The sequence below is a fragment of the Rhipicephalus microplus genome, chromosome 3 (assembly GCF_043290135.1).
Source record: "Rhipicephalus microplus isolate Deutch F79 chromosome 3, USDA_Rmic, whole genome shotgun sequence".
NCBI lineage: Eukaryota > Metazoa > Arthropoda > Arachnida > Ixodida > Ixodidae > Rhipicephalus > Rhipicephalus microplus.
Genome location: NC_134702.1, coordinates 83696756 through 83719541, shown reverse-complemented (window position 1 = coordinate 83719541; position 22786 = coordinate 83696756). Strand labels below are relative to the sequence as shown.

Below are 22786 nucleotides of genomic sequence, written 5' to 3'. Positions count from 1 at the left end.
CGCTGTACATTAAAGCAAATATGCAGGAGGTGATGGTCCTTCTTTCTGAATAGATTTTAATGAATTTTGGGGACTATGGGAAATTAACAAGTGTAAAATTGTGCCTCTTTTACACCCTTCTCAGTGGTGCCTCACTGTCTCACTTTTGCGTTCCAGGTGAATGAAAAGAAGTTCAAGAAGAAGGTTTGGCCCGAGCTGCAAGAAATGTTGTCGTGCGGTTGGGAGGACTGCACGCCACTCAAGCTCTATGTCCTGGTCCAGGCAGCATCCAGATTTCCGGTGGGCTCCGTAAAATGGCTTGTTGCATTGCACACAAACCTTGCTTTAAGATCACTACCCAAGAGAACCACTCACTAGGTTCGTTCATTGCAAACGAACGAGTGTGGCCTATGGGATACTCTGTAGTCACTATATACGCAAAGTGTAAAATGTTCGTGTGGCTTGAAATTAGTCAAAACTTCAAGTGGTGGGCCGCCCGCCTATCAACGGAACTGCAGTTCGAGGGAAAGCGAGAGTTACGCACACGCGTATACTTGCTAGAGACACTTGTGGGAATGTCACTGATTATGGTTCAATGCTGAGAACTTTATGGTCTGCCACAGCTTTAGAACATGGCAGCACTCTTGTCTCAAAGGTGGTAGCACACAAACCCTCACCAGCGAGTGCATTTAGACCACGGTCTGCGACCCTTCTCCTCAGAGAACATGGCCAAGCGTACATGAGTGTGAGTTATTTCTTCAGCCGCGTAAGCAATCAACTAGTCTGTGTCAGTCATCTGGTCAGGGCCTTTTTTAGGTAGCCCCGCCAGGTCCGACTACTAGAAAAGGTGGCATGAAAAAAAAAAAAAAATAGAAGGAATAGTGAAAGTGGAAGTGGGGTCTCTGATAGAACGCGTCTTATGGGAGAATGAAATGGAAGTAGTATGCTCCTTGCTGACGCTGGGTGAGGCCAAGGAAGAGAGCATTCCTGCTGATAGTGGTTGTGGCATAGTAGTAGCAGTTCAATTCACTTTCTTTGAAATGCTTTAGAGAGTATGAAAAGTTCTATCGGTAAAACATTCCCGAAACAATGCTTTAGACTGCCCAGTAGAAAACCGTAATTAGCAATGGAACTTGCTGAGGGGCCCTTTGAAATGCTTCAATTAGGGTTTTATGTATTAGCGATCAAATTCATTCTGTATCCATAAAAACTGTAACACACTTGGCCTCTGTTTAAATTTCAAACCAGTCTGGTAGGCTACTAGAGTGTGTTACAAGTGTAAAACATTGCCTTTATCATAGTATTGCTAGATACATTCGACAATGTTCTTATTGCGTGCAGTAGCCACCAAGTGTAGTACTTTGTATCAGGGTAGTTGTACTTTAGCTGACACCACACAAGTGTCATCATTGTAAAACTGCCAAGTGCTGCATTCCATGATGTCCTGTATTTTGCTTTTATTTTAGGGTTTGGTGGATGGAGCTTTTCTCCAAGAGAATTGGGGTTGTGATAGTATTCTTGACAAGGCCAACTATGCACACATTGTGCAGATACTTCAGGTAAGCTGTACTGAAATAATCAGAAACTGCTGTTGTGGGTCATCTTTAAATCAGTCTAAGACCCATACATACTACTTGGACTCCACTAGTCTTAGGAGGCTTGCTTTAGGCTCATTACTAGAATGATCACATGACTTGACAAGATCATGTTGTACCTGCTGCTTAGCATGTGTGTCACTTGATGCAATTAATAAGGTTGCTTACTTCCTCTGTAAGGCTGTTAGACATCAACATGGGACACTTTCGAACCAGCCAATCAAAGTAACTTTTCTGTGAGTGAGTAATAATTTGAAATATTTTGAATATAATTTCAAATTTGCCCATGAGCTTGTCGGCTTGTTATGTTTTGTACTCACCAGCCGAGCACCCCCGCAAAAACTGGAATCTTAATTGGCAGCCACTAGAGTAGAACTTTCTGTGTTACCCTTGTAGGGCTGAAATTTCTCTGAAAAGCTGATTTTTGTAAGCCTTAATGTTTTCCTGAATCGAGAAGCATTCAGTTTAACCATCGTCGATCAGATATGGTATAGATGCAGCATGACATATATCAGGGAGAAAAAGTGTTGATGGGTTGTAACATTTGCAACCACTCAACTCCAGCATTATTTGCCTGCAGTTTTGAATTTTCGAACCGTTAACTGAGTCGAAATTGATTCACTAGTGTGTTAGAAATGCTCGTAAAATTGTAGGTTTCATGCAAGTCCGAGCCTAATTCTGAACTCTGTTATTCATTCACATTTCGTTGAATATAGAAATCCACAGTTGTACATCCCAACGTCCATCCTGTGTGCACATTGATCCTGCAAGCTGTTGCTAGCACAAAGGGCTTCAAGAAGTTCTGGAAAAGCCTTATGGATGGTGAGATGTGATTTCTTAAGTGCTTTCCACTCAGGCAGTGTAAACATGCTGCTGTGCATTAAACAATGTTTTTGTCACATTCCAAGTGGTATTACAGCATACTGCTTTGTCTGAGAACCTTCTTTTTTCTGTTGAAACTGTGTGGCTACTTCTTCGTTACACAGCAGTCAATTATTGAATGTACAAAAGAGTTAAAGTAGGAGATGCGTGTGCAATTGATCACTGAGCATCATAGCTTGTGGGTGTTCATCGTAAGTAAATGGTAGTGCTTCACGTCATTTTGGAGTGGTGCAGTCTGGCTGTCCTAAGGGCTGTCTGCTCATAATGTGACAGTCTGTAACTAGAATCCCGAAAAATATTAATGAGCTATTCTTGTGATGCTTATATTGATCTGTAAACCTTGGAAATGACTCTGGCCCTTCTCGTTTACCTGTGGTCTTGAGTTCCAGTCCCATCTCTATGTTCTTGCAGAGTGCCTTCTCACTTCACGTCGGGATGAGCACGTCTTCCTGGCTGTACAGCTTGTCAAGTGGTGCCTGCCTCAGCTCACTACCACCGATAAGGTACGAGTCACTTGTCATAGCACGGCTGGCTTTCTGCAACATTTGTGGTGCCGCAAGTTGCAGCTTCGTAGCAGATCGCAATGATTGTGGCTAGGCAAACTTGTACATTGTCATTCTTGTCATCCTATACAGCAGCAGTAATTACATAGTTTGTGAGCGTTTTCTTGTACCTAGATGTTATTTTTTTGGCATACAGAATTTCCGGGTATCTCACGTGTTTTTTAAGGTCATGAAAAAAACGTTCTCAATACATGTCTTAACGTACGAGTGCTGCACATATCGCCAATGGCAGGTTTCATGGCCAAAGGATAGCGGATATGGTTGTTGTGAGAAGTAGCTATTTCGACCTGGTACTTCCAGGCACCTGTAAAACTGAAAATGAGTGTATAGCCACTTCCTGACTTGACTGTGCTATGATTGATAGCTGTTTGTCTCACAGGGTGCACAAATCGTGTGACTACTCGTCCAACAAACCTATTAGTGTGGCTGCAGGGCAGACCAACAGTGCATGCAAAGAGTACCTTGCTATGATTGGTTGGATTAGGGAAGTTTGAGAAAATATGTTGCTCACAAAATGTGCTTGGATGTCTTCTACTGTACTTCTACTGCCACTTTGTCGATGCTTTTCTTCCTGCCCGTCAGGTGGAAATAGTTCTCTCACCAGAGTTGAGGAAACAAGTGATTCATGCCCTGTCCAATAACTGGCACGTTTTGCATTCCATAAGTTGCAATCTGGTAAGTTGCTCCTGGCTGTCTCTTCCTGAATTTGTCCAATAGAATTAACTTAGAGAGTTTGTAATTGTAGTATGAGAAAAGTGAAAACATCCACTACTCTAGAGTACTTACAGTTGTGTCATTAGAGGCTGTTAATGAGAATTACTTATTACAAAAGTGCAATTACTTAAACCCAATCAGACAGCACATGAGAAAGGCACACAAGGAATAAGTGCCTGTCCCCTCTGTGTCTTTCTAGTGTGCTGTGTTTTTTCTTGTGCTAAATAGTTCTCATCAATATGCAGCAACTAGCCCCTCAAAAATTTCTTTTTTTATTGGCTGTTAACAAGGGCAAATCGACCCTCAGTGTTGCTGTGGCGGTACATGTTATGCTCGATTCAAAATCATGTCAGTCATGGCGATATGCACGTTTACCAAATGGGCTTCTAAGTGTTCAGAAAATGTGCAAGCTACAAATTATGATTGCAGTGTTTGTGAAATGAAAATATTGTCAGCCGTGCATAGACTTGCATGTAGTGGTGTCTTAGCATTGAATAATGTGCTTCTTTTTTTTTCTTCTCTTCCTTTACCTTGAACTTACCTATGTAGTTTCTGTCAACGGCCACTCGACAGCCATATTTTTTTTAACTGGCTGAATATTTGCAGTTTACTCACGTAAAAATTTTTTGTAGTGTGCACAGAAGATGGGGACACACAGAAAGAAGGCACAAGCAGAGAAACAGAGACAACGCCCGATCCTGGGCTGGCTGTTCTATTCTCTACCTAGTCTTCCTTCTCTTCCGCTAGCTCTCCATGCACCAGAGCCACAATGCCACTTTTAGTCATCGCAAAGCATGCGCGGAGCAAGACAAGAAGCTTGTAGGCAGAACACGGCAACTTAAACAAAATTTTAAAAAAGAAATTTCTTTATCTGTAAAGGCCACTGATGGTTGGCTGGTATACTTTTTTCAACAGCTACTTACACGGAACGCTCCCATGACGTCGCATGTAAGTTTCTTACAGTGGGCAAACAAAACACAACAGGATTACAACGACATGATTTGCAATGATTCGGCATGTGCAAAAATATTTCTTTCCCTCATTTGTGTCTTCTTTTTGTGCGTCCTCACCTTTGTGCTCGCTAAGAAAAACTTGCAACATGAATTCATTCCAACTCATCCAGCTGTCAGTTTTACTGCAATTTGCACTGTACTCGCAGGGCTGCCGAAATTTCGGTTATAGCTGATATAAATACTACATTTTCTTGCCACTCCATATGCTCATAATAACCTCATCAAACATCTTTTAAATTTTGGATTTGTCTCGAGATATAGCTTTCTTATCGCTTTAGCAGTGTTGTACCTATATGGACCAGTTGGTAAGAGGCATATTAGACAATGGCAACAGCGCAGAAGTTCTGGAGGTTGCCCAATCCTTGGTCTTGTTCATTTTTTCATGTCGCCTAAGATACAGCTTCACTTGTACGAAGTTAGAACTTGTTGCTGGATCAGTAGGTACACAACGCCAAGAAAAAAAAAATTAGATGCCTATGTACCGCAAGAAGAAAGATGACGCTCAATAAAAAGCGTCAGTGCTTGGTCTTTCTTCTGGCGGTGCTTAGGCATCCGAATTTTTTCCTCAAAACTTGTAATGAGTGTTCGTGTCTAAGGAAATTGATGTTTCATTACAGGCACAGTTCTTAGTCGAGCTTGCAAAGAAATCGGAGGACGCACAGATTCAAGTGGCCATCCTTGGCTTCTTCGTGCAGCCGTGAGTGTGTGCGGCCGTAGTACGAGGCTTTGGCTAGTGCAAGAGTTTGACAACCTATTGCTTTTCAGGCCGGGCACCATTCTGATTGACCACATAACGAAAATGAAAATCATCCACGATATCCTGATCACAGTGAGTACAGTTCTCCTTCTTGTCTGCTTAATACGAAGCGAGCCATGCTTTAGTCCCGAGCGAGACCTATTTGCAATTCGTCCTTCGGGCCTCAAAAACCTTGCTGCAATAATGCTTGCCATACTGTAGGACTTGGGATGTTTTACAGCAGTGCTAGTTGTTCAAACCTGCTGGTGATTTATGATTGCAAGACCAAAGGTGTGTACGATTCACCCTGCACTTCAGTAACTGGTCCTAGTTCATTGCAGTTAAGTAACAGCTCTGTACTCATGCAACAACCAACCCTGTGCCACTACTACCACAAGAGAAGGAAGTGCTGTGAACTTGCTCCGTATGAAGCTTAAATCACATAGGGTTTTTACAATTATCTAGAGGAAAAAGTGGTGCTGCGAGCTGGTGTACGAATGTGAATGCTAAAAAGAAGCATGCTTCTGCACGTTATTCGAGCGCCGCGACTGGCTTATCACGTGGTACGGATCGGGGGACCGCCATTGGCCGCTGCACGCCAGTATGTGCTATGAAGCCTATTTGCGGGGTCCATGTCTTGTCGAGCAGCGCAGCTGAACAATGCTTTTCTCGTGTAATTATTTCTGTTGTGAATGAAAAAAGCCATTGCTCGCTAGTGAAAGCCGTTGTGTGGCGCACTCTGTAAGAATAGGCTACAAGCAGCTGGTCGGATTTGCGGCAGTTGTTGGCTTGCAAAAGCCAATGCATCAAAAGTCATTCACACCCGTCAGCCGGAAAGTTCGTGATGCTGCAATGGATGAGGTCAGCGCCAATCTTGTGAGGTCGAAAAAGCTCGCAGTGAGGGAACTTAGCAGGTACGACATTGCCATTATGTACGACGGTACGTGGCACAAACATGGCCGCAAAATGGCATGACACTGGACTTAGTTTGGATTTCGCAGTCCTGTCGAACTTCTTCCGAGCTTGCAGCTGGCACATGGCTCTGCCAGATGGAGTGGAAGTTTGGCAAGTGTTTCATGGCCCAGTCTGTGAGGATTCGGCTCGAAAAAGCCGAGAGAGACAAACTTATGGTGCTGCTGTATTTTAGTGGCAGTGGCCACTACAAGAAAGATTGTTCTTCTTGGTTGTCAAATTTCATCAGATTTAATTATATCTTACAAAAAGTAAAAATTAAATTTTAACTTTAAAACTCGTTTTTCTCATAACACAACACAAATTTTGCAAATTTTTTCAATGTTCCCCTCCTTTTTCGGGCACTTCTAGTGCTCGGATCTGCATGAAATTTTGCCCAAAATTTTTTTCCAAAGTATGACAAATGCAATTATCTAGTTTAAATTTTAATATTTTATTGTATAATAAAAAATTGTATGTAAACTTTTACTAGGGTAAGTGAAATATGGACTTTTTGTCTATTATTTTTCACGCCTTCTACATATTTTGTATGTGCTTCCTAATTAGTTATTTGCATTCTACACTTTATTTCAAACATTATGAGCTATGAATGGTAAAAAATTACAGAAGTTCAGGGATGAAAAGGGGGGGGGGGGCAAAAGGGTTAAGGTTTTTACTTTGTCATGTTACAGATCTAAAAGTACGCAACTTGCAAGAAAAGTAATTATATATTTGAAATCAGCATAAAAAGTTCCATAAACACCAAGTTTAATTGCTCCAGGGCGAATATTAAAAAAAAAAAAATGTCTTAGAGTAGCATCTCCCCTTAATCATTCAGATGTTCAGATTCAGGCTAATACACTACACAAATACCAGAGTAAGTGCACGGGAGGACAGCTAGCGCTCAACGTCAATTTGTGAAACCTTGCACATGTCTTGCAGATGTGGACTCTGCTTCCACCAATGGCAAGGTTTCTTCCACATTTTGTCCCTTTGCTTGAATGAATTTTCCATTTAGTGTAATAAATTACTGTAATTTCTGTGACGATGCAGTCCTCAAAACGGGCAACCAAGTGTTTTATAGCATTTTTAATTAAAGATTAAAAGCCAGTGAAAGCTAGGCCATGTTCCAGCTGGCCAAACTCGTTGACTTTGTTGTTTAACCCATCACATGGCTTCTCATGGTTAACGTAAAAAAAAGAAGCAGGTCACAAATGTATGTGACAAGTCTTTTTTGAAAAGGCAAAACTTGCGCAATAGGTATCGAGATGTGCTCAATAAATGTTTATATACAAAATTATACATGCGATACATTGTGCAGTAGCATTTGCCTGCAAAAACATTACTTCAGGGAATAAAACAATGTCAAGGAGGGAACACGCAATGCTCAGTCATCATCGCCACTTCCAGACATGTTCTCGTCTCCGGAAGAAGCTGGGGTGCTTGCCGAAGCCTCTTCCTCAGACTTATCACGGGTTGGTGAACTTTTGGGAGATTCGGCAGGTTCCTTCTTGACCTTTGTGCTCTTCTTCTTCTTCTCATCATCATCATCACTACTGCCCGAGCTACTTATGTACTCCTTGCTCTTGAAATTTCCCTTCAGGGGTGACGATGCAGGCTTGGGTTTCGGTGTGCTCGACGGTTTGCTTTTTTTGACGGACTTTTTCTGTTCTTTCTCGTCATCGCTCTCCTGTGGCCGATCCTTCTGGCTAGCCTGATATTCAGCCATGGCTTCCTTGTACTTTGCGGCAGCTTCGGCAGCCTGTTCCTCCCACTTCGATTTGTCTGTGACCTCTTTCCAGAGCTCGCCGGCCCGCTTGGTGACATCGGTAATACTGAAACCTGGGTTGTCCTTCTTGATCTTTTCACGGTTTTCGGCCAACCAAAGGAAGTAAGCACTCGGTGGCCGCTTGGGCTTGTTGGCGTCACGCTCCTTCTTTGGGCGACGTGGCTTCCGCATGCCAGGTTCTTTTACAGTTTTGGCACTCCTCGATTTCTTCTCCTTCTTTTCTTTCTTGGGTTTCTCACGCTTCTCACTGCCACTGTCACTACCGCTGCCTCCCTTGCCTCCATCGCTACCAGCATCACTGTCCTCTGAGCTGGACTCAACGTTGCTGTCAAACTCCTCGGCCACCTCGCTGCCCGACTCGCCAGGGTTGAACGACTCGTCAGACGATTCATCCGAATCCCCTTCGTCTCTCTGGCGGCCTTCATCTTTGACACGGGCTAAGTAAGCATCTGGGGCATCCTCCGCATCCGAGTCGATGAGCTCGTCGTCGTTGTAGTTTGGCTTTTCCTTGGTGCCCCCGAGAGTGCCACGGTTCTTGATTCGGAGCTTCTTTTCGCTCACGTAGTCGAAGAGCCTCCCGTACTCCTCCTTCTCAATGCTGCTAAACGTGTGAACGAGGCCACTTTTGGCCTCCACCTCAAAGTCAAATGAACGCGTGCTCCCTCCACTACGCGCAAAGTTAACGCAGGAAATTTCGTCGAAGCGAATATGCACGGGTGGCTTGTGAATGTATATGAATCCTCGCTCCAGGGGGTAGAGCAGCCCGTTGCCCGCCCTGTACGAGCAGGTGATGCAGTTGGTGCCCCCGTGACCCTTGAAGTTGCCCGGCACAGTGATCTTGCGCTGCACTACGGCCTTCATGACGCGACTTATCACCTCGAACGTGGGGCCCGACATGTTCTTCTGCAGTTTGTCCTCGAACTTCTCTTGAATATCGGCGTCCGAGAGGGCCAGCTCGATGCTCGTGTCTTCCTCCTTGTTGAACAGAAGTATGAGGAAGTGGTAACGCGTCTGACCCTGCTTGATCGGCGGATCCAGGCTGAGCACAAAGAAAACCTGGCGGTTGTCCTTGTGCGGCAGCAGGAACAGGCGCAGCACAGCCGTGAGCGGGATCTTGTAGTCGAACGTCTTACCGTGGAGCTGGATGAATGAGGGAAAGATCTTGATGTCGTAGCGACCGCGAGGCGTGAGGCACTGGAGCTCTTTAAAGGTGACCATGGCGTCTCCGGTGGCCTGGATGATGCTGGCCTTGGAAAGCACGTTGTTTCGGAAGGCCTGAATCGGGTCCGTGTCCGAGTTTGGGTCGGTCGGGATGTGGAAGCGCAGCTCCATGAGGGACACGGCCGCGTCGTCGTTCTGGTGGAACTCGAGCGTCACCTCGTTCTTGGCCGTCGTGCAGTGCGACACGTTTGCGAGCGGAATCTCGTAGGCAGAGTGCTTGTCCACGTCGAACGACAGCACGCTGCCTTCGAAGCGCGCCGTGCCCCAGTTCCAGCCCTTGAGGCACAGCTCGCGTGACGCCAGCGGCAGTTCGAAGTGGTGCTGGAAGAACTTGGCCAGCCGCTCCTGCTCGTCGTCTTGGAAGCCGCCGAAGCGGTACATGCCGCCCGACTTCATCATGATGCGCAGCCCGTAGCCGGCGCCAATGCGCTGCCAGCTGATGCTTTCCATGTCGGAACCCTGGACTTGCTCCACTTTGCCGGTCTTGCTGTTCTTGAAGACGACTCCCTGGTTGGTCATCTTCAGCCGGCCCGACGTCATGCCGCCGCGATCCTCCTTGAAGACATCTGGGAACTCGAGAAAATCCATGCTGTCGCTCTGAGGGACGATCGGTGCCGTCGGTTAAACACGTGCGTCGGCCTCCGGCTTTGTTGCGCCGTTGTTCGCGCGCTGCGAGGCGCCCTTTTTGCTCGTAAAGGCTTACGAAGCGCGCTGCCCAGTGTTAGTGACGCGGAAATGGGCTTGCGCTAAATTGAGCCGAAACGGGTTCCACTTGTTGCACGCGTTTGCCGCTAGGGCGGATCGGCGCGTATTTTAAAGTTTTGTTATCGTTGTGGATTAGGTTACGTTCGGTTTTCACACCTTTTAACTAGGGAACAAACTCAAATTTTTAATATTAAGTACTTGTTCTTTATAACGCACAGGTAGATTGCAGTATGAAAATTAGTTATTGCAAACTTTTGCTGTGATACCCGAATGTCTTTTTTTTTTCTTTCTTCAGAATGCTGCAAAGTCGTAAGTTAAAACGATGCCTTTAGGGGATGTCGGCGTGCTTTAAAAATGCGACAAGTGAAATCTTTTTTCTAGGCGCTAAATAGCGTTTTTCCTTCACCTGTCATAATAAGTGTGTGTTTGTGTGTGTGTGAGTGTGTGTGTGTGTGTGTGTGTGTGTAATTGCAAATGAAATCTTGCAGATTGTATGCATATTTTGTGTTGTCACATATATGGTTGAACTAGTATGGCGCATTACAGTAAAGAAGAAATGGCCAAGCAGACAGACACAAAAGGACATAGTGCTCTTACCTCTTGTGGCCTGCTCAGCCATTTATTCTTCCTTTACTGCCCCACTATGGTGGTCTAGTGGCTAAGGTACTCGGCTGCTGACCCGCAGGTCGCGGGATCTAATCCCGGCTGCGGTGGCTGCACATTTTCGATGGAGGCGAAAATGCTGTAGGCCCGTGTGCCGAGATTTCGGCGCACATAAAAGAACCCCAGGTGGTCAATACTTCCAAAGCCCTCCACTACGGCGTATCACATCATGTGGTGGTTTTGGAATGTTAAACTTCACATATCATAATGTTTCTTTACCGTAATACGCTATACCAGTTCAAGTACGACGAGCGAACTCGCCCAGTATTCAACACTTGTGCACATAACGTTAGCTCTTTTTTTAAAGGGACCAACAACTACATAGAAAATGAAATTAGATGACTGCAGGGATAGAAAGATTGTCCCTCATAGTGACTCAGATCAACTCTATTTGTCTCGTGAGAAGTGGAGTTATATATTTATTTATTTATTGAAAATTGCGAAAAATCGCCTGTGGTGCCACATGGTTGCATAAAATTCTATTATTCGATGTACCCTGTCATGTGACAGTGAGCTAGTGTATGTGGTCAACAATTTTCCTGTTACTATTGAAATATTGTTTGCTTTTTACATAAAAATATTAATATTGGCCTGCATTAGTAGTTCGCATTTAAGTGGCGCTGCCTTTGCATGACATAATGATCTCATGCTCATCAGCACTTCTTGAGCAACTTTTTTGGGTGCCATGAAACGGTGCACGCAGTTTCCAGGTCGCTAAGCTTTTACAGCGAGGTGGTTTTTCTACCTACACTTCGTCTCAGAAATGACGTGTACTGCTACTCGGCCCGGCCGCGCATATGCGCAGTGACGTTTTCGGTGACTTGGCTTGGCTCATGTGTCGAGAGAGTAACGACAACGGGACAGGCTATCCACGACACAAGTGCAACAACCTTGGGTGCAGGCGCAAACAACGCGGTACAAATACAGAGAATGTGTATAAAGCTACATTGTCTCATTGTAACGGCTTGTTATTTTAAAAAATAGTTGTAAAACTCAGAAACGACATGGTTAAGCATCCTTACAGGAACCCCTGCTAAAGCAGAATCTGAATGACGATAGCATGCACAAGTTGCTGGAAGGGCTACCACCATTGCTATCAATTACCAACGTTGCTGCACAAGAAGGGGCATCTATGTTCGGAGCCTTTCTGGTCGAAAAATACTGTTTGTAAAATAACTGTGTGCTTTTGGGATTAACTACTGCACCTTTGAACACTATGAAGGGTAAGTTTTTGTTGCATCGGAAAGAACTGGGTCGAAAAAAATCAGTCGTCGGTTCCTTAAAGAAATCCTGATATGCTTACCTGAAGGCCTGCGGAAATGTCCCAGGACAGGGTTGCTGCTGGTGGCTGCGTTGCACCGAATTGGTTTCTTTCTTGCCCTGTCTGGCTACAAAAATATCAGACTGGCATCATGGCTACTTTCGAATTACATTAAATTTCCATTTCGGCATACTTACTGGCCATTTCTTTGTATTATTTTGATTAAACAACAAGCAAGTTTAAAGAACAACCATTATTTGCAAGCTTTCTGTCATGTTGACCTATGTGTGTCTCAGATGACGCAGGGATGTGTGCATTTAGGCAAAGGCGTGGTTATATCACACAGTGCTGATGCCAGATTATAATGCTGAAATACAGCGCATCAAAGATATGTCTGTTGCAAAAATGAAACTGGGCTCATATTTGATCAGATTTCGCCACTTGAAGCTAGGCTGGTATTATTGTACCCTTCTATCGATCTTGGTCTACAGTTTCAGGAAAAAAACTGCTTCAGCATTTTATATTCTTGCTGAGTTCTTGGTTCCAAATTACGTTTGCAAGAATTTTATCTATTATAGACAAACTGCATGCAGGTGCGCTCAAAGGAAACAAAGGAATTATTTATTCATAACTTACTGGTGGCTTGGCGACCAAGCAAGAGGGGAAAATGTTGTGCTCATTGTATTTATCTTTTGCTTCTTCAAAATCTTATTGTTAACTGCTGAATACTAACAACTCTTTACATCTTATCACTTTTTTTCTATTTGGCTATAAATTTGGCTCAAATTGTGAGTGGCAAGGCTACTTTGGCTATGTTTAGTTTAACTTTTGGCTCCTTTGCAAATTTACCCAACAGCAACCTTGTCTCAGGATATGTTAAAAAAAGCACGTTAAATAGATCCCATGGGCATTTAAGCATTTTCACGATGTAGGAGCCCACAGCAGCTCGATAGTGCTTATCAACAGTGTTGCAGGTCATGCAAAAGAAATTGCTTTTGTTTCTCAGGCAAAGCCGGAATGTGTCCAGTGGTATGCAGAATTCTTAAAGGGCATTGCACGAGTAGAAGGCAGGGAAGGGTAAGCACTCAATTTTCACCTTTGCACGCAGTTGTGACATGCTGAGGCACATGTTTCACAGCACCACCTTGTTTGATTGTTGAAGCTAAACTTGTTTATGCTGTGGTGATTTGTGTATTAGCAAACCATCGATAGTATTGTCGTCGAAGTAGTTGTGTTTCTTGCGTAAGTGGTGATCTGCAGTGTTATCTTTATCATAATTTCACTTAGGTAGAGTTACTGTTCTCATTGATTTTTTTTAGGGATCCCACATGTTCAACTGTCGGACTGGTGATTATATATAAGTGGTCTGGTTTTGAAAATAAACGTGTTGTTGCTATTAGCACAGCATGGCGTCTTCAAAGGAGCACTAACATCTAATTTACTCATGTGAAGATTATTGAGTAGACGAGTAGCTATCAACTCCCTAGAAGTGATTCGCAACCTATAACGCAGCTTACAGTACAGTGAACCGCTTTATTAGAGGCATGCTGCTGGCAGTAATTCCTGTCTTTTATATAAAAGAAGTCCTCGTATGCACCTTCCCAGGTGGTTGCAATTTCCGGAGCCCTCTACTACGGTGTCTCTCATAATCATATGGTGGTTTTGGGACGTTAAACCCCACATATCAATCGTCGCATGCACCTTCTTATCGCCCATATTTTACTGTAGGCACACTGATATCTCTTATATCAGTATCTCTTATAAAGTGGTTTAACTGTATTTATGTTAATTTGTCATTTTGCACTGCATCTAAGCTGTTCAAATTTGAACTGGCTTTCTTGATTCTAATTATATGTTTCGTTGATTACACTGCTATCACCCTGGAAGTACTGGGCATGCAGTAGTAAAAAATGAAAGCGGGCATACAAGGAAGATGATGATTTTCGCTGGGAGAAAAAATGGTACTTTTAAGAGTGCCAACTTATTTTAAGGTGTAGGGCAACATCGTTATTGTGATTAGACAAATTTTTCTCTATGGAACTGCCGCATTTGTGATGCGGTTTACACATCTTGTTCATTCTGTCCTTATTGCTTTTTACTGGCTGATCACTCTCATGGTATTTCAGGCCACCACATCTTATGAAACCTCAGCGGGAAGCCTTTGAACAGGTTTGTTTGATTATTCGCCTCCATTTTTCTGAGTTTGTGACTTTTTCCTTTTATTTCTTGGTCGCTATGCTACAACATTATTTCGCTGGATTCTGTCTTACATGTGCAGCTTTCGAACTTGCTTCACCTTCCTGCCATGGCTGCTGACGTGGACTTTAGGACCGACATTGTTCACTTCTTGCTTGATGCCTACACTGCAAGGGTCCACAGCAAAGACAGCTCGCAGGTATGTTACAAAAAGCTGCTATCTAGATAGATAGAAGCGCCTATATAGATACTCTCAAAATTTTTTTGGTTCACTAGGAATCGCTCCACATTTAAAATATAAATGGTGCAATTACATCTCAACTTGTCGCATTGAGCATCGTTTGCGGGGTGGACTTGCAACGCACTCTATGCTCGTTTTCACCTTTATATTACGTGATTGCATGCATGTGGCCTGCTTCATGGAAGAGGCAACCCTCCTCAAAAGCAGACAAACGAGAACATGTTATATGCCAGCTAGTCAAGCTTGGAAAGCCACAGCGCACATTAACTGGCATCGTTATCGGTGTACTTTCACTGACGGAACTTTGCCAATAGTGTGGGACAAAAATTCCTCATTTGAAATGCAGAGATGTCTATTTTACAATTTTTTTGCCAGCTGGGCCTGTCTCATTTGCAGACCTGAAAGAGAAGAGGCATTTGCCCCTTCTGGTCGACCTCCGAACGTAAACAAACGTCTCAAAGCACAAAACCACGGAAAGAAGCCGAGTCGTTTGATGTTCCAACGGCGTTCTTTTCTGTGAAGACATGAAAGAGACACAGGTCATCCTTTCTAGTTGATTTGGTGACCACTAAATGCTGCCGCGACCGCAAACGACTGCGCGGGAGTCGCCCCCACGATGAGCCCCATGATCCGAACAGAAGTGCAGCAGTTGAACGTTTTGTGCATTGTTCAAAAAACATTGTTGCTGCTGCCACTTCTCTCTGCCTTGGGCAACAAACACAATCTCGTACAGCTTTGCATTGCTCAAAACAAAACATTGCTGCTATTCTACGAACGCGATGCCAAAAGTTGCAGAGCCATCTCTGCGTCGTCTGCTTCACATGTGAGTGCCACTCCTGCCGCTGCTCGCGGCGCTTTTCGGGAGGAGCGCAGCTGGCGCCGTACGATGGCAGCCCTGTGCCCTTTAGAAATGTGCAGAAAATGAGGTTGCAGGTTGAATCACTGTGATGAAAACCAGTTGTGACTACCAGCATGGGAAATTGGCAGCTGCTGGGCTCAATGTAAAAAAAAATTGATCTACAAAAAAAAAGAGAGCAAGAGAGAGAGAACAAGCTAGTTTCTCAGTGAGTAATAAAACTTTTGTTATATTCAGCAATTCAGCAGCTATGTATCTGAGCTGTTCTTCAAGATGAATCAGAATCTCCTGCTATTCTGACAGGCTCATTGTGTTTGAAGCTCACCTGATATTGTGACTTGCAGAAGAGGTAGCAACAAAGCTACATTATTCTAGAAGACAACTTATCTTCTTTCGTCCTCTGTGTTATATATTACTCGCATTTCTCTGTTCCTGACTGTTTTGTCGTAGATGTAATAACCTCTGTTCCATTCAGTGCAAGCTGAGTTTTGCTACTTGTCTACTGCGTAGGGTGAAGCTGTACAGAAGTTGTTCCAAAGTGCGGTCCTCAAAAGTATTGTGCCTTTGAAGAAAACCCAGCTTGGTGAATTTGTGGGCTTCCTCACATCGCTTCTGCTTCGAATCAAAGGTAACTGCATCTGCCATTTGTTTTATTTTAATCCGTAGTGTACAGCGAGGTCTTCTTCGGTACAGATGCTGTATAGCAAATAAGAATTCACATATGTCTGTACAGGACATGGATGCAAGTTTATTCACCAACTATGTATGTCACGTGTGTAAAGTGATGCGGATGGTGGGATGAAAACTGCATAGCGACAGCCTTACTTGTCCTATGAGAAGGGAAACAGCTTAAAAATGTCTTTTTTTAAGCTTTTGTTGTTTTCTATTAATTATTCCTAAGTCTGGATAAATCCTGATATAACGGCTCAGCTGTAAATGTGGAGGTCCTTTGCTGAAGTTACAGCGTTATTAAGCTTATTTAGAAGGCGAACAAGAGACATGCATACTGATTCTCTTCTTTGTACAGTCCAGCTTATGTATTCAATTTTGCCTTAAGATACATTGAAATTTGACAGAATGTGATTTCTGCTTGTATGGGTGAAGGATGATGGCAGTCATTGTATGCAGCTGTATCTGTCATGAAAGCAAGCCCGGTTCAGTAGCACAGTGGCTGTTGTGTTTTGCTGTGAAGCTCAAGGATTTGTGTTTGATTCTGAGCTTCTGTGGCTGCACTGCGATGGATACAAAATGTAAAAACACCCATCCACTTTTGTTTAGGTGCTGCACCCTTAGGAACCCTAGGTAGACAAACTTGATTGTAGAGTCCATAACTATGGCAGGCCTCATAGCCAATGCAGGATTTTTACATGTGAAACCTCCGATTAAATTTTTAAATACCGCCCCCCCCCCCCCATTTCTTTTCTCATTCTGCGGGGATGCGTCATTGGAGGAGGGAAGACTTCGATACTGTGACCTGTAGCACTCTTCCCTAATGTATTTACACACATGCTCATTGTCCATTGTTGCTTGGCACAGGTTAATGCTGGCAAGTGTAGGCTAAAAAATGCCTAATCACAGTTAATGTTGTCTTAATATTGGCTAAACGTAGACAGTAAATGAAAAGCAAGAAAATTGGTTCCAAATCTGCATGTTACACCACAAATGTCGTCGAAAGACGATAGTCTTGCGTCTGGAGAGAGTGAACAAAACATTTATTTGGTGTTCTGCGCAAGAAAATCGGTGAATGGTATTCTGGAGGCGCTGCGTTAGAGTGCCTCGAGCGTGTAGCGGAGGCGAATGAGTGCATCGAGGCACGTTAGACACAAGTGTCATCTGGCAGTTATCTTCGAAAACGAAGGCGTGCAGCTCGCGGAGAAAGATGGGCGTCAGTCTCGGAGGTGATAAGGTGTAGAACGCAAAGCGACGGGCAGGTGCCACCACCGTGATGTCGTAGCAAAGCGTTGCAAACACCTTTCTGAGCATCTAAATGATGCTAGCTTGCTAAATGATGATTAGCTAATGAAGCTAGCTAAATGATGATTATTGTTGTGTGGAAAAAAGACGCCCCCTATACTCCTGTTTGTCGTAGAGTGTAGTTTTTGCTAGTGTTGCCTCACTATGGGCAGATGTCAGCTAGCATAACCATATATTGACTGCAAGGTGGCTAGTTTAGGTTTGATTTTTGTGTTAGGTAATGCCAGATAATGAAGTATATCAGTTGTTAACAGGAACATTGTCTGCATATAAATCCACTAATGCTACATATACACTTATAGCCTCGATTGGTTCTGCCTGAATTTCTGTCTTTTTGTGGTTGTCCGCAGCTTCTTTAGGAGATGGGGCGAGCACAGACGTGAAAAAATGTCTCAAGAAGACCAAGCACATGCTTGAAAAGATTGACTCTGCAGCCAGCCTGGACGAATCTGTGGCAACAGCTTTCAAGGTTCTCCTGCTGTACCTCACCACCTTGACTGCACTGGGAATCTCCAACGACCCTTCATCGCTGCAGGTGAGCGTTCAGTGCGATATTGATTATATTGTGGTATTCAATTAATGGCAACAATAGCTTGTCACATGGCCCAAAGTTGTAAGCAACAGCGTTTTGAACTTGCATCAAGCTCGCAGTAACAACATGGTGCAGTGTCTGTATATTGTTATCATTTTCTAATGATCTGTCTAAATAGAGCTGATATGTATCAGAAACAGATGTGAGCAAGCCTATGCCTTGAGAATTGAGTTTAATTAATAGAGATGTTAGTGCTACAGCAGTTTCGGTGCATCTGTTCATCATCTATTCATCCTGGTTGCGGCACACTGCTTAGGTTGACTGCTACGAAATTTCATTTCGGGTGAATGAGTTGATACGTATGTTTGGGGTATGTACTGCCTAAACAATCTTGGCAAGGCTTTGAGAATGTATCGGTGTAGTTTTCTTGGTGCCAACCTTCGAACAGCACCTAAGTAAATGACACATACACTTTATAGTTGTCGCTATGACATGCTTCCACTTGTGTGATTCACATGTCTTATTTTGCTCCAAAGTTCATTTGTACTTAAAACTAGGTTTTCAAGCACTAATATCAGTTAACTTTTAAAATACAGGGAGCCTGGTAGCAAGGCCTGTTGCAGACATTGGTTTCCTAATAATCAATAGATTAGTTGTGTATAATACTGGGCAACCTATGCACTTTGGCTTTAGTGCAGTGTAGCAAATGGAGGCACCAAAAACTGTGCATCATGCCATCATTACCTTTGTTTTCATCTGTGCTCTTTGCTTTTTGCACTTGTGCAGATTCCTCTATCTTGAGCATGACTGTAGAAACTCCTGATGCTAACGCCACCGTAAAAGTGTCTATCATTAGGAGCAGAGTGTTAATATTGCATCAACTTGACTGATTATGAGTTGAAAAAAACAAAACAAAACAAAAACAAAGCATCTGTCAGTACCAAAGCAGCGCCTGTACTGCTTTTTCTTTTTTCAACTCGTTCCTTGTCTTGTGAATTGTTTAACATCATGAACAACGTGATGCTGTAGCTAGGCTTTCTGACTGGTGCCTCCCCTCTTCTTCACAGGAGGTGTGCAGCTCTGCCCGAGATCTGCTGAGTGAAACGATCGAGGCCGAGGAAGAGCACAAGGCCAAGTGGGTGCAGCTTGTCGTGGACCTGGCACTTAGCATGCTGTCCATGCAGAGCCTACATGTGCGTGCCATCGCCACAGCTGCATTTGCCCACCTTCACAACCAGTTGTCAGACGAGGCATTGGGCCTGCTGCTCGACGTGAGTTACCGCCAATGCACTGTGACGCTATTATTTGCTAGACATAAGCTTTCCTTAGACGCATGCTTCTGACTCGCATTAGCAAGCTTATGCTGCATGTTTCTGTTCACTGTCTCTGTGCAGGTATTTTCTTCGAAAAAAACTGGTGATAAGGAACAAGAAGAAGAAGATAGTGATGATGGTGAAGAAATGGATGATGGTAATTGGTGGCACTATTACTTTTCTTTATAGTAGAAGCTGTCTATGTCCAAGTACTCTTTTAGTTTATGACATCTGTTGCAGATGTTTGAAGTGTGGTTCAAAAGAAGAGACAGATATTGAACATCATGACATACCATGTGGCAGGAGCAACAGCTGCCTACTTCAGCTGGTTTTTTGCTGCAGCCTTGGACAACTTGTAACTCAGCATCCTAATTAACAGCCCTGCTGTAGTTTGCATAGTCATTCAAAAATATTGTCAGCATCAAGAGTTGATAGCACATTGCTGCCTGCAGGGTTCAGGGTCTTTGTGCACGCAATTCTTTTAGCATGAATGCATTTCATTGTGATGATGCTGCTTTATTTGTGCTTGTGGTTACATCAGGGCATGAAAGTGTGAAACCAAAATCCAAAACGCGAGAACAGACTGCGTACTGAGTGCTATTTAAACTACATGAGTAGATGTTTAACAGCATGTTAAAAAACTTTTGATGTCGCTTGCTACAGGAATGCAAGCAAGTTTACATGTTTTCCTTCTCTTTGAATGCTGAAGGTGGTGAAGAGTCGGAAAGTGAGGAAAGTGATGAAGAGAGTGATGTGGAAGGTGAAGAAAACAGCGATCCAGATGAGGAACTGAGGTCAAGGCTAAGGGCAGCATTGGGAAGTGCAGCTGCAGATGAGGAAGATTCGGTAAGTTTCTTGTGCTTTCCCTTTCTGTAAATGCCAACTCTTGCATTGCCGCATTTGCAGGCTTCACTTCAGTGCACTGCTGTTTTACAGTGACGTCGTGGAGACATATATTTCGAAACCTGTTTCATGCCTCTAATATATGTCACTATGCCGCAGGACAAAACTAATAAAACTAATTAGTAGTTATACCAAGGAGAGCATAGGGGACATTATTTGTCGCTGTATAAACGCGAATGTAATGATTGTGACCTAAATTAAAAAAAAAAAAAAAGCTACAGCAGAGGAGAAAGAAATCACTCTTTCAGTTGATGGGATCTGAACCAGCAACCTTCAAATTTTAGGTCATGAAATGTGAACACATTTGGGCATCTATTGAATATAGCAAGTGTGGATACTTTGGCTGTTCATTTTTAGTTAGCCTTGCTTTGTAGAATTTTATTTTGACCAATATATGTTTACGTTATTTTTGCTGTCATAGACAGCATTGTGCATCATGCACCATTGTATTGCTGTGTTGATCAGTGCATGTGCAGCTTACACGTAGAATTTTAGATCTCTAGACACACGACATACATACAGTGCATTGAGCTGTATAAATTGTAGATGCATGTGGATGTACTTCTTAGTCTGCTAATAAACCACGTCAATGAGGAGTATTCATTGTTGGGCTTTCTTTCAGAGCGCTGAAGACATTGTGCCAACAGATGACCAAATGTTTGAGCTGGACGGGGCCATTGCGGAAGCATTTCGAGGCAGACTACGACCAGCGAACAAAGAGAAGAGCAAGGAAAGAACAATCAGCATTCATTTTCAGACCAGGTACATTTAATCCTCAACCTGACATGCTTTCTTTGTTCGGAATGGTGAGGTACATTAAGAAAGCACTGGCTTTAGAACTTGAAGTGTGTTAGAAGAATGAATCTTGCAAATTTGTTGGTTGAGTAAAATCTATGAGTGTGTAAGTTTGGGATTAAATTATGGTTATTTGTAGGTGGGCATTCCTTATTTGTATAACTTGTGGGCATATGGTAAAGCAAATCGTAATTAACTTTTGCTGTGTGTAATAAATTAGCGTATTTCTTACTCTCACCAAATCCGCTACAGTTTAGAGTGTGGGTCGTGATGTATTGCGTATGTAACCTAATGCTTGTAGTGATTTAAAAAACTTCTTCACTATGTTTTTCTTTATTCCTGTGACTGACAGCAGCTTTCCAAGTTGCCTTAGTGAAACGAGTCGTTCGCTTGTCATGATTCCCTACATGAAGCAAATGCTAACCTATCATATTAGTACGCAGGAGCAACACCTTGCTATCAGCCTAGCGAAACATTGCACATGGGATTCACTTAGAGCAAACATGTGCATCAGTGTACCCAGAACAATGACCGAAAAGCGGCTGAACAGTAAATCCCTATCACTGCAACTTCACTTTAATCCTTTCATTGACGCTGTCGTGTGTGGCTGTGATGTACGCAGATGCCTGAACCTCCTGAATAATTACGCCAAGAGTAGTGTGGCTCCCCTGCATCACCTTGTACAGATAGCAGCAACGCTGGTGAAGGCATCATCCTCGAATGCGCTAAGAGGCAGCCACGAAGTCCTCAATGTCATCTCTGACACACTGCACGTCATTAGCAGCACCCGAAAGGTAAAGCAGAGGCGCATCTTGTATTCCCCTCTTCCATTCATCTTTAGTTTTTTTTGTGTATACAGTAGTACTACATTATTGAAATAGCAATTATACGGGCTATATCTCGGTGTGGTTTTGCTGTCGTCACATTCTGTATAAAGCCTAAATTGATGTGTCATGTTCTATGTAGGAGTGAAAGCATGTGAGAGCTGTTAATTAATGCTGCTGAAGCATAGACGAAGCAATTCGCCATCTTCATCGCGTGAAAGATACATAGAGGGGTTCTGGACGTAGGGCTGCGTGGTTCTGGCAATGTGTCTCCACTCTGAGTTGCTGTGCATGGTCGCTCACGGCATACGCGCTTTATATCTTCAAAGAGAATCATTAGATGGCCCATTCTTTTGTGCATGTTGTGCTTTCATCGCAAAGCTTATGTGATGTCACAGATGGCACGAAAATCGCATTGTTCACTGCAACTGATTATGCAGTGTTCGGTAATGTTTCGTGCAAAAATCTATTGCCACGTATGTCTATGACACTTGAGGAAAGGTGTTTTCATTTCCAAGATGCTCAGAGAACAAAATACCAGAATAAAAGAAAAGTTGTCTTGCACTGATTATTAATTTTTCAATTAGTTTTCATTAGGATGAACATTTCTTTTTTTCTGCAGTTTGGCACTATTCTGGACGTACGCAGTGATATTGAGTCCCTCGCATCCACTGTGATGGAACAAGTTAATCTTGGTAAGCTTAACAGCTGTTTGTAATCTGTATGCCTTGCTAAAGTCTTCTTCACAACTGGCTATCTGTATCTTTGTAGCTTTTATAGTGCACTTGATCGACGGGACACAATAACAATGCCCACACAACAAAGTGCTTTGTTGTGTGTTGTGTACCTGTCCTGTTGATTAGTTGCACTATGCAATCTACAGTCATGCTTTATCCACATGCCCTGTCTTCAATTTTAGCTATCTATATACCTTTTGCTGTTGTATGGTAACAAACGGTACGATGGACAGGGAAAGTGATTACCATTTTGTGGACAGACATTGCTCCAAATGCGAGCTCAGGAGTTCACTAATCTCAGCTTTATGGTGCACTTTTGAAGCATATGTATACTATAAATGGG

The 22786-nt window shown here is 43.3% G+C and overlaps 2 protein-coding genes across 2 annotated transcripts in view; one reads left to right on the top strand and one right to left on the bottom strand.

Annotated features, from left to right (window-relative positions):
* LOC119172932 (myb-binding protein 1A-like) overlaps positions 1-22786 on the top strand; it is a 47245-nt gene that overhangs the window by 13890 nt on the left and 10569 nt on the right. Inside the window, exons 5-22 of the mRNA XM_075889897.1 lie at positions 157-279; positions 1446-1538; positions 2291-2396; positions 2868-2959; positions 3602-3694; positions 5364-5443; positions 5512-5575; positions 13079-13149; positions 14199-14241; positions 14351-14467; positions 15876-15993; positions 17690-17874; positions 18939-19142; positions 19266-19341; positions 19894-20030; positions 20710-20849; positions 21505-21676; positions 22329-22401. Coding sequence (XP_075746012.1) covers positions 157-279; positions 1446-1538; positions 2291-2396; positions 2868-2959; positions 3602-3694; positions 5364-5443; positions 5512-5575; positions 13079-13149; positions 14199-14241; positions 14351-14467; positions 15876-15993; positions 17690-17874; positions 18939-19142; positions 19266-19341; positions 19894-20030; positions 20710-20849; positions 21505-21676; positions 22329-22401 — 1987 coding nt within the window. The remainder of the gene's footprint in view (positions 1-156; positions 280-1445; positions 1539-2290; positions 2397-2867; positions 2960-3601; positions 3695-5363; positions 5444-5511; positions 5576-13078; positions 13150-14198; positions 14242-14350; positions 14468-15875; positions 15994-17689; positions 17875-18938; positions 19143-19265; positions 19342-19893; positions 20031-20709; positions 20850-21504; positions 21677-22328; positions 22402-22786) is intronic.
* Ssrp (structure specific recognition protein) lies at positions 7695-10166 on the bottom strand. Its single transcript, XM_037424066.2, has one exon. It carries the CDS (start codon positions 10029-10031, stop codon positions 7821-7823), a length of 2211 nt encoding a protein of 736 aa, XP_037279963.1. The 5' UTR covers positions 10032-10166; the 3' UTR covers positions 7695-7820.

Bases quoted from the DNA above. Each gene is read 5' to 3' on its own strand.
- Ssrp (XM_037424066.2), bottom strand. From the start codon at position 10,031: ATGGATTTTCTCGAGTTCCCAGATGTCTTCAAGGAGGATCGCGGCGGC.